At 38.6% G+C, this 12,217-nt stretch overlaps 1 protein-coding gene across 1 annotated transcript in view; it reads right to left on the bottom strand.

Moving 5' to 3' along the window:
• Positions 1 to 12,217, bottom strand: part of INTS7 (integrator complex subunit 7) — an 83,419-nt gene that overhangs the window by 43,416 nt on the left and 27,786 nt on the right. Inside the window, exons 6-7 of the mRNA XM_019976615.2 lie at positions 8,536 to 8,735; positions 7,814 to 7,936 (exon numbers count right to left, since the gene is read on the bottom strand). Of these exons, the coding sequence (XP_019832174.2) occupies positions 7,814 to 7,936; positions 8,536 to 8,735 (323 nt within the window). The remainder of the gene's footprint in view (positions 1 to 7,813; positions 7,937 to 8,535; positions 8,736 to 12,217) is intronic.

Raw genomic sequence — 12,217 nt, 5'->3', positions numbered from 1 at the left:
AAACGAACATAACATTGCATGTCAACTACACTTCAATTAAAAATACACGTACTGTGTCAAAGACACTGCTGTCGTTCAGTCGCTCAGTTGTGTCCCACTCTTTGCAACCCCGCGGGCTGCAGCACACCAGGCTTCCCTGTCCTCCCCTCCCTCCCTATCATATGTGCAGTCCATGGCGCTGCAAAGAGTGGGACACAACTGAGCAACTAACACTTTCACTTTTCACGTGGCAGAGATTAACACAATATTGTAAAGCGAATTATCCTCCAATTAAAAATAAAATTTTTTAAATCCAAAGAAAAATATAAACATGTGAAAAACTATCTTTGTTCCTACGAAATTATTTCTGACAACCTTAACAAGAATACACTATTCTTGGGCCTTGATTTTAAGCTCTTCCTTCCTTCAGGTTTTTAAAACATTCAGAATGAAGGTACTTCTTTTAAAGCTGGAATATTTGATTACAGGTGGAAATTATAATACCTACCAAAACACCAGCAAAAGTAGCAATAGAATAGATTAAATTTGCATTGGAAATACCAAAACTCAAAAATCAAGTTTTTTTGAGAGCTTGGTATTTCAAGAGCTAAGACTGGCTCAGAGGAAGAAAAGAAGGAAAGAATGAAGAAAGAAGAGGGAGACCTAGAAGAAAAATAATTATTTTTGGTGACTAAGAGCAAAATTCAAATTTGAAATCAACAAGCTATTACTCTGTAAAGATTAAATCATTAGAACATTCTCCTGCTGTATTTTAATATTTTCAAAAAATACACCACACTTTGAAAAAAATGATCTTTTGATCATATCCATTTAATTAAAATCAGGTTTCAGGAAAATATTCCTTGTGGGAGAGACAAATATTCAAAAATACATATTTTCAATTAAAAACAACTAATGAAAAAAGCCACAAGAAAGAGATAAATCAGAACAAAAAACTCCAGAGAACATGGGGTATACTGAAGAAATACTAGTAAGCTGTGAAATCAACAAAACAGTTAACACTTAAGTGACCATTCGTGTGGCTGTGAAATTCAATGGAAATATTATGAAAAAATTTACTACAAAAAAGAAATTACATAGTATTAAAGAAAAAACAGTAACTGGTATTTATATTCCAGATTATCTTAACACAAAAGAGAAGGGGTGGGAATGAAGGGAAGTAGAAAAGAGTACTTAAGCCTGCCAAAATTTGCAACAATGAAACATACTTTTCATTCTGAATAGAGATACACAAGTTCTTACATTAATATATTAAGTATAGAGGTAGGCAGAGTAAGAATAATGTTTAATTACCATGTCAAAGTCTCTTTAATTCACTAGAGAATAAACAAAGAAAACCTGATCAAAATAACAAAGCAAAGTAATGAAACAAAAGACACAAAAAGGACACGTTATAAACAGTCTAAGAGGAAGGAAGTTACATCAAGAGCTGTAAATAAGTCATGTTGTACTACTAAAAAAGATTCAGAGTAAGTCCAAAGAGGTAAATCTAACTATACAGATTTCATACGGTTTTATACTGAAATAAATGTTAATAATATATAACATCAATACATAATACATATATATTATATACTTATCTATATTATTTAATATATTACATTATATAGAAAATATACCTTCTTTTCAAATTCCATGAACTGTTTATAAAAAGTGACCCTACACTGGGCTGCAAAGAAACTTTAAAATTAGGAATTAATAATGGACATGAGTTCGAGTCAACTCCGGGAGTTGGTGATGGACAGGGAGGCCTGGCGTGCTGCAGTCCATGGGGTCGCAGAGTCGGACACAACTGAGCAACTGAACTGAACAAGAGGTTAGCAACAACAAAAATTCCATCAACAAATATAAAAAGCTTATCACTTTAAAAACAGAAACTTCCAGTTATAAGAAAAGTAAGTACTAGGGGTATAGTGCACACCATGGTGACTGTAGCTAACGCCGCTTCGTGACACATAGGAAAACTGTTAGAGGAAATCCTAAGAGTTACCCTCACAAGCAAAAAAAAAATTTTTTTGTTTTTCTTTTTATCTATATGAGACAATGGATGCAAACCAAAACTAATTCCATGCCAAAGGGGAAATCAAAACGGCTCTCAAGGAAATTAAAAGAACGAAATGATTTAAAATACAGTCAACCTTCAGTATCTGCAGGGGTTCCAAGACCCTCTGCGCTGCTGTGGATACCAAAGTCTTCAGATGCTCAAGTCCCTTCTCTAAAGTGGTGTGTTTGCATGTAAGTTGCCTGTGCACATCTTCCCATACATTTTACATCATCTTTCGATTACTTACAATACCTAATACAATGTAAATGCTATGTGAATAGTTGCTGGCAAATTTGTAGGTGGCACGTTCAAGTTTTGCTTTTGGGGACTTTTTGGGATTTTTTTTCTTTCATACTTTTGAGTCTGGGGTTGGTTGAATCTGTAGATATGGAACCTGAGGATATAACCAAAAACCATGAGATACCTAGGAACACCATACAGAATATGTGCAAAATTTGTATGCTGAAAACTAAAAACCACTGATGAGAACAGAGGAAGCTCTACATAAATGGAGAGATGTGCCGTGTTCATAGAAAACTCAGCACTATGAAGATGTTAACTCTCTCCAAATTGATCTGTAGATGCAAATGTCGATCAGAATCCTAGCAGACTTTTTGCAGAAACTGACAAATTGATTCAAGGCAAGGCAAGGAAAGGCAAAAGACCTACAACTTCCAAGATAAAGAAGAAATACAAAGACTAGAGGACCCACACCACCTGATTTCAAGACATAGATTTCAAGCTACAGAAATCAGAATTGTGTGAACAGACTGGAATCCAGAAATAGATCTATGCAGATAAGGTCAACTGATTTTCAACAAAGATGCTGAGGTAACTCAAAGAGGAAGCACAGTCTTTTCAACAAATTGTGCTGGAACACACGGCTACCCAAACACATCTTGATTCCTACCTTCCACCGTACGTGATGAAAAGTGAAAGTGTTAGTCGCTCCATCGTGTCTGACTCTTTGCGACCCCATGGACTGTAGCCTGCCAGACTCATCTGTCCATGGAATTCTCCAGGCGAGAATGCTGGAGTGGGTAGCCATTCCCTTCTCCAGGGGACCCAGGGGATATTCCTGACACAGGGAACAAACCCAGGTCTGCTACACTGCACAACAGTCAACTCAAAACGGACTACATAGAGTTAAATATGAAACTTAAAACTATAAAATTTCTAGAAGAGAATATATGATAAAATCTTTGTGACTTTGGGTTAGATAAAGACTTCCTAGATAAAACTCAAAAATAAATCCCCAAAAGGAATGAAAAATGATAAATTAGATTTCATGAAAACAAAAATCTTCAAAAAATACTTATTATATTAGAGATCCAGTTACAAAGGTGAAAACTTTAGGAGATGGATGATTGTGATAGTTGCACAAAAGTGTGAATGTACTTAGTGCCACTGAACTGTACAGTTAAATTCAGTTAAAATAGTAGGTTTTATATTATGTGACTTTTACCACAATAAAAAAATTTAAAAGGCACTGCATTAAAGGCACATACTGGCAGGAAATATTTGCAAAATATACATCTGATAAAGAATTTGTATCTAGAACATAGAGAAAACTCAGAAAGAAGAAGAAAACTTAAAAAAAAAAAAAAGCATAAAAGATTAGAATACGCACTTCACCAAAGAAGAGATCTGGTGATGACAAGCCTAAAAGGTTGAACAGGCTTGTCACTAGGGAAATGCAAATTAAAGCCACAATGGGATAGCACTCCACAATTATTCAAAAGGCTACAACTACAGAACCATACAAGAGAAAGTGCAAGCAAGGATACAGAACCGCAACTCAGACACTGCCGGTGACTACGCCAAATGGTACAGCTATTCCAGGAAACAATTTGTTTAACTTACAAAGTTAAACACAGATTTACCACACAACCTGGAAATTCCACTTCTAGGTATTCACTCAAATAATGTCCTATAAAGGTCTGTACAACAGGAATTCTATTTATAATAGAAAAAAAAACCTGGAAACAGTTTAAATGTCCATCAAGTTGTGAACAGATAAACTGTGGTTCACATACTGGGATACTGCTGCTGCTGCTAAGTCGCTTCAGTCGTGTCCGACTCTGTGCGACCCCATAGACGGCAGCTCACCAGGCTCCCCCGTCCCTGGGATTTTCCAGGCAAGAACACTGGAGTGGGCAGTAAAAAGGAATGAACGAACTATTCATGTAACAATATGGATGAATGATGTTAAGCATTATGCTAGGCCAAAGAAACCATACCCCAAAGGCTACAAATTATATAAATCCATTTAGATTTTGGAAAGGCAAACTCACAGGGCTAGAAATCTGGTCAGTGGGAGTCAGGAGTTAGGCGAAAAACTGACTACAGAGGGGCCTGAAGAAACTTTTTGGAGTGACTGAAAAATGTTCTACATCACAACTGTGGTGGTGGTTACACAACTGTATAGATTTATCGAAACAAACTGCATATCTAGAACTGGATACCTGGAAAAGTTTCAGTGAGTAAATGACACCACAGTAAATCTGACTTTAAAAGTGTACTTCACGTTAATGGCAAAGGGAACACTAAAAGTTGCAATTTATGGAACGTGGCAACCTGCACTGAGATGAAAATTAATAGCCTTAAGTGCTTCCATTATTAAACAGAAGAATAAAAATAAATGTACCAACCACTTGAAGCGTAAGAAAGCCATGCTGCTGACAAGTTTAATAAAGAAAAGGGAAACATAAACACAATAGTAAGAATAAAACAAAGATAAAATTTTAAATATAGACATACTACAAATTATAAAGGTTCTCCTTTTGTTGATACTAATGAATCTGCAAAAAAAATTACATGAAAAAAAATTATCAAGACTGATTCAAGAAGAGCTAGAAAACCTCAACAGGGTAACAACCATGTAAGGAATAGGAAATATTCTCAAAATGCTATCCCTGGAAGAAGGCCCAGGTTCAGACCGATTTATGGCCCTTATAAAGCTATACCCTCAAGACAGAAAATTTTTATGTCAAAGCTCTTAACCGTTTCAGAGCATGGAAAGGGCAACTATTTACACTGAATTTAGATTTTATTTACAGCTACTTACATAGTATTTACATTGTATTAGGTATTATAAGTAATCTAGAGATTAAAGGTATATAGGAGGATATACATAGGTATATGCAAAAACTGCTTCATTTTATACAAAGAACTTGAGCATCTGAGGACTTCGGTATCCAGTAGGGAGTACTAGACCCAATCCCCCAATGCCATCAAGGGACACAGGAATAGCAATGAAAGGAAAAAACATGCAGCCACATGGACGAGTCTCATCAGTACAATGTTGAGCAAAAGCAGTAAACGCAAAACTAAACAGTGTATTTTTAGGGAGGCATAGATGGTAAAACTATGAAGAGCAAAAAGTGACTATCACAAAAGTCAAGAGTGGTTTCCTTTGGGCGGTATTAAGGCTCTGATCAGGGAGAAGCATGTGAGAAGAGGAAGCAGGGTCCTGTGATTTTTGCAGTGTTCTATTTCTAGCTGATGGAGACTACATGCGCTGACTTACAATTATTATTTAAACTATTAAATATACATTCTACAAGTGTGTGTGTGATTTATTCACAATAAGGAAAGAAATGAGATGGAATAATAATACAGTGCTTTCACTGGGTCTGGTTCCCTAAAGTGGCCGAGCACATTCTCTTCCTGTTTAGTAGGAAAAAGGCACCAGAGGACAGAGCTCTCTTAATTAAATTCTTAATTAAGCCCTCTTAAGAAGCTCTCTTAACCATATTAAGTCTCTCTGAATCCTAATTTGCTCATCTATTAAGTACAAATACTAATAACTGTCTTCATCTCTTGGGATATTTGCAACTATCAATCATAATATATTAAAACATGTTTGGCTTAGATGCTCAGTTGTGTCTGACTTTTTGCGGCCTCATGGACTGTAGCCCGCCAGGCGTTTCTGTCCATGGGATTTTCCAGGCAAAAATACTGGAGTGGGTTGCCATTTCCTCCTTGGGGGGATCTTCCCAACCCAGGGATCGGACCCAGGTCTCCTGCATTGCAGGCGGATTCTTTACCAGCTAAGCCAGCAAGGAAGCCCAGGAATACTGAAGTGGGTAGCCATCCCTTCTCCAAAGGGATCTTCCCGACCCAGGGATTGAACCATCGTCTCTTATGTCTCCTGCATTGGCAGGCAGGTTCTGTACCACAAGCGCCACCTGGGAAGCCCACTGAGACATGTTTGCTGCTGCTAAGTCGCTTCAGTCGTGTCCGACTCCATGCGACCCCATAGACGGCAGCCCACCAGGCTTCCCCGTCCCTGGGATTCTCCAGGCAAGAACACTGGAGTGGGTTGCCATTTCCTTCTCCAATGCATGAAAGTGAAAAGTGAAAGTGAAGTCGCTCAGTCATGTCCGACTCCTAGCAACCCCATGGACTGCAGCCCACCAGGCTCCTCCGTCCATGGGATTTTCCAGGCAAGAGTACTGGAGTGGGTTGCCATTGCCTTCTCCAAGACACGTTTAGAAAATTGCAAAAAACAAACAAACAAAAAAAAGAGCAGCTCAGTATTCATAATCTGAAATTCAGTGGTTTTTGTTACACTGTAGCTATGATGATACCAAGAAATAATAAAATCCATGAAAATAAAGATTGAATTTAACAATTTTCCATTTCACTTTAAGCAGCATTTTTTAAAAAGTGGTGCATTATCAGTAATGGGTGGAAAAAAAAAAAAGGGTTCTATCTTGAGAAAAATATTAAACATCAATGTAACCTAAGAAATGCTATAAAAGATGTAACATTAGAAGTCTAAAGATTGAGATCTTCTCTTGTATTAACAAAAGAAAACTTAAGACTGTCTTTTCCTCTGTGTGAAAAGGAGAAATAAGCTTTACCTCTTCTCTAATAAATCATAGCCAGCACCAAAACTATTCTCCCTAAACTGAGTAAAGGAGACAGGAATAAAATAAACAACTTAACAGGGCTTCTCAACTAGCCATGGTGCTGCTATGGGACAATTAGAAAAGGAACTAAGAGATAAGTCTAATGAACTACAACAAATCTAAACATTAAAGGATATAAGCTTTTCAGTAACTAGGTAATATCTTTGTATGGTGACACATCGCAACTAGACTTATGGTGATCATTTTCAAATGTATGGAAAAAATGACTGCCTTGCATAACAGGAACTAACAATGTTATAGCTCAATTATACATCAAAAGCAAGAAAACAAACGAACATGCAGACTCAGTCAGAAAAAGAGATTTGTGGTTACCAGAGGCAGAGGGCAGTTGGATGAAGGCAGTCAAAGGCACAAACTTCCATTTATAAGATAGGTAAGGACTAGGGATGTGATGTACAACATGGTTAATATAATTAACACTGCTGTAAGTTATATATGAAATTAGTTAAGAAAGTAAATCTAAAAAATTTTTTCTTTAACTTTGTGTCTATATGAGATAGACACAAATGGATGTTCACTAAACTTACTGAGATAATCACTTTACAATGTTCTAAGTTAAATCGTTCTGCTATATACCTTAAACTTACACAGTGCTGTGTGTCAATTATATTTCAATAAAATTGAGAAAAAAGTAAAGGGAAAACAATAAAGAATTTTTATATATTTACTTGGCCAGTTTTAACTTCTGCCATAAATATCAACAATACTCTTAGAAATCTTCCATATTCAAACACTTAAGATGACAAAAATAACATAAAAATGTAAAGTGAAATGTAATATGACATCATATTATTTTTCTATATAAAATAATGATGCTTGAAGTTCTACATACCTGAATGTTTTCTCTACTCCAAGTATGTGGTGTTTTATTGGCAAGTAATTTCAGATCTTGAATAGCAAGTCTCTTTACTGCTTTCCTAGGGTCATTCTTCAAATACTGCAATAAAAGCTGAATCTATAGAGGAAAGAAGTTACTCCATGAGTGACACCATCACTGACATTATCGTTAGGGATGCACTGTAGTTTCGTGAAACTTTTAGATTTGAGATAGGGCTCATTTCAAATTACAGCCCTGTCATTTATTCGCTATGTACCCATGTTCGGGCCTTTCTCCTCTTGTATAAAAATACACCTTCACTTAACTTGCAAGGTTCTAGCACAAGACCTGGCCTTAAACACTCAACTCTTCCTTTTTCCACCCACCAACTCCATGCTCTGCCATGTACTCTCACCTCCACCTCATTTAATTTTTATAAGACTCCCAAGAATCAGCACTGAGAATACAACTCAAATCTTCCTCCCTACCACACCAACTCCATGCTGTGCTCTGTACCCTCACCACCACCTCTTTTTTCACAAGACTCCCAAGAATCAATACTGTGAATACAAAGAGGGAAAAGAACAAGCAAAAGGAAATTAAACTGTGATCTTTCAAAGAAAGGGATCTCAATACTATCAAAACTTATGGGTTACTTACTTATTTTTTTTAGCATATTAATACTTAAAAGGCAAGTTTACTGAAGAAAAAGGAAGTTTAAAGGAAACTGAAATTACCTGCTTGGGCGTATCAACCAGAGATGAAGCTGCAAGCAGAGTGAAAGTGTGCAGAGAGACAATCACCATTCTGGTGGAAGGATAGGCGGTGACCAGCTGCTGTAGCAGCTGACGCGCGCTGGACGCCAAGATGGCGTCGTGGTGCATATGCTGCAGAATGGGGATCAACTTCAGCTTCAAGTCTACTGGAGTGGCTAGACCTGCACATGGGAAGAACACTTAGAGATTTCTGACCTCATCCTGGATAATACCTCACATTCAAAAGGGCTGATTCCATTAGCAAAATGACTATTTAAAAGCAAACAGCACACTCAATGGTTAGTCGCTCAGTCATGTCTGATTCTTTGCGATCCCAAGGACTATAGCCCACGAGACTCCTCTGTCTACAGGATTTCTCCCGGCAAGAATACTGGAGTGGGTTGCCATTCCCTTTTCCAGGGGATCTTCCTGACCCAGGGATCGAACCCTCTGGAGTGGGCCCTCCAGTATTGCCATGCCCTCTGTCAGGGGATCTTCCCAACCTAAGGGCTGAACTCAGGTCTCCTGCACTGCAGGCGGATTTTCTACTGCCTGAGCCACCAGGGAAGCCCGCCCTGATTCCTACCCTGTGCTCTTCTCCCTTTCTCTCTGTACCTCCTGAGAGTGAAAGTGAAAGTAGCTCAGTGGTGTCCCAACTCTTTGCGACTCCATTGACTTTAAAGTCAGTGGAATTCTCCAGGCCAGACTACTGGAGTGGGTAGCCTTTCCCTTCTCCAGGGGATCTTCCCAACCCAGAGATCCAACCCAGGTTGGATCTCCGACACTGCAGGCGGATTCTTTACCAGCTGAGCCATAAGGGAAGCCAAGAATACTGGAGTCGGTAGCCTATCCCTTCTCCAGGGGATCTTCCTGACCCAGGAATTGAACCAGGGTCTCCTGCACTGCAGGTGGATTATTTACCAACTAAGCTATCAGGGAAATCCTATACCTCCTAATTCCTGTTTATATACTTTAATTTTGTGTAGATAAAACTAAAGGAACAAAAACACATTGCAGGTGAATTCTTTACCACCTGAGCCACCAGGAAGTCCAAGTAGTACACTAGTATATGCTTAAATTTATATTACGCTTATATATTATGCTTATGTAATACTATATTAGAGGTAATCAAGTTCAATAGTTTTTTCTAAAGTATTTATCTTGATTTGGGGGTGATTATTAAATTACAGGCTGATAGTAAAAAATATCCTTAAAAGGCACAGTAGAAAGCAGTCATATTTGCTGCCTCTTTCTTCCCATAGCATACCAAAACATATACATATTCATGAACATATATACACATGCATATACACAAACTCAATGGCGATAACCTGTTATATTTACAATTTTAATTATCTCCTTCAACACTAAGTCAAGATCAGGATGTGAACGACTATGTATGGAGCAGTTGCAAAGTTCTCTGAACTTTGTGTAGCATTGCCTTTCTTTACAGCATCCACAGCTGGAATTTCATTGAGAACTGATTCCAAAGCATCTTTTCTTGTCAACACTGGAGCTAAATAAATAGAAAGTCTTTGCTTCTACAGCGTGGCTTAACAGTGATAGTAAATAAAAAACTGTCAATCATAATGTCCTACTTATATGCCAAAAGCTAATTTATCTCTGCTGATGAGTGCTTTTTGCCACAGTGAATAACTGTTAGTGTGAATAACACTAACAATAACAGTAACTGTTAGTGTGAATACATGACATTTCAACATCCAACAGTGGCTTACACCGACTACCGTACTGTTTGGCCGCTCTTCAGATTTAGCCAAAGCAGAGCACCCCCAGGAGATGGCAGAGAGAAGAATGTCAGAGTATTTACTCCCTGGTTTTCTCTGTGCAGGGTCAGATCAGGCCTGTGTTACGGCTGTTTTGATCCTTAAGTTACTGAATGCATTTGCAAGACCATTCTATCTTTGAACTCTTTCTCAATGGCTTTTGCTTTTTCACTCTTCCTGGTTTTTGTCCTTCCTCTGGCTGTCCTTTCTCAATATCTTTGTATTCTCCTCTTTTATCCACACTTTAATTTCTGATATTCCTTGGGGTTGCTAATAAATTATCTTCTTCTCCTATGTACTTTCCCTGAGTGAGCTGATATAATCCCATGGCTTCTGCAATCAGCTATTTGCTTTTAAAGACTGCCTCTCCTCTCATTCCTACCCCCTGAATTTCAGATGCATATGTCCCATTACCTTCTGGTCATCACCAATGGGATATCTCAGAAGTACTTTATGCTTAACAGGGCCCAAAGAGAATTTCTGATATTTACTATGAAACTGTCTGTGTAAAACTTTCCCCGTTTCAAAATATGACAACTCCATCATCACAGCTTCTCAGACCCTGGAGTCTTTCCTGATTCTCTTATTTCTCTTACATTCACATCCAAATTTATTAACAAATCTTGTTGGTTTCTATCTTCAAAATATAAACCAAATCGGACAGTCTTCCCACCTTCACTGCTGTCATACTGGTTCATTTCTACCACTATCTCCTGACTGGATCATTGTAAAGTTTCCTAAGTGTTGTCTCTACTTAAGAGCTTCCCCACAGCAGACTCCTGTCTCATATCCCTCCCTTCTCCTCTGCAAGCCTATTCTCAGTCCAGCAGTCAGAGGATTCATTGTGTTTACAGACACCTTTACCGAAGGTTTTGTTGTTGTTTAATTGCCAAGTCATGTTTAGGGAGACTCAAAATTTTACTTCGCAGAAACACAAGCAGCTTAAAATTTAAGGATATTTATTCCTCAAACTCACCTGCCACTTCTGTATGTTGGGCTCCAATCTTCCTCCACCTTGCCCCCATTTCTGTGCTGTGCTTAGTTGCTCAGTTATGTCTAACTCTTTGCGACTCCACAGACTTTAGGCTGCTAGGCTCCTCTGTCCAAGGAGACTCTCCAGGCAAGAACACTGGAGTGGGCCCTCCACTATTGCCATGCCCTCCGCCAAGGGATCTTCCCAACCTCGGGACTGAAGCCAGGTCTCCCACACTGCAGGTGGATTCTCGACCATCTGAGCCACCAGGGAAGCCCACCCCCATTCCTACCCCATTGCTTTTCTCCCTTTCTCTCTGTACCTCCTAATTCCTGTTTATTTACTTTAATTTTGTATAGATAAAACTAAAGGACAAAAATGAATCTTAAATACGTACATTAATAGATTTCTACATATGCCTGTATCTATATTCATATATATGCACCACTCAAGTTATACAGAATCCTCCAGCATCCTAGGAGGCTTACCTGTATAGCTTTCATCAACTCCCTTGCTATCTGCCCTGTCTGTGTGGAGAGCCCCAGCAGATGGGAAGTTCAGGTCAGTCAGCGTATTTATTCCTTGGCTCCTCTACAAGGTCACATCAAGTCGCATCCCCCTGAACGTCAGTATTCCAAAGTGGCCTTCTGGATGTGACTCCAGGTTCTGATAAGCACTCCCTCCCCTGCAGCTCAGACAGTGCAGGACAACATCATCCCCTCTAGTTTACTCTGCCCACATCTTTGTAAATGGCTCCTTCATTAAACCCTATTTGAATTACTGCAATTCAAGTGTGACATGTTTCCTGCTGAGATGCTGTCTGATACAGCAGAAGTTTAGCAAAAACTTGCTTAATGTATGAGTGATGCTGCTTCTAATGAGAGCTTTCTGCAGGGCAGCCTTTTTC

This window comes from Bos indicus, chromosome 16 (assembly GCF_029378745.1).
Source record: "Bos indicus isolate NIAB-ARS_2022 breed Sahiwal x Tharparkar chromosome 16, NIAB-ARS_B.indTharparkar_mat_pri_1.0, whole genome shotgun sequence".
In the NCBI taxonomy this organism is placed as follows: Eukaryota; Metazoa; Chordata; class Mammalia; order Artiodactyla; family Bovidae; genus Bos; species Bos indicus.
Note: the sequence above shows the minus strand (reverse complement) of the source record. Positions and strands in the feature narration are given on the sequence as shown.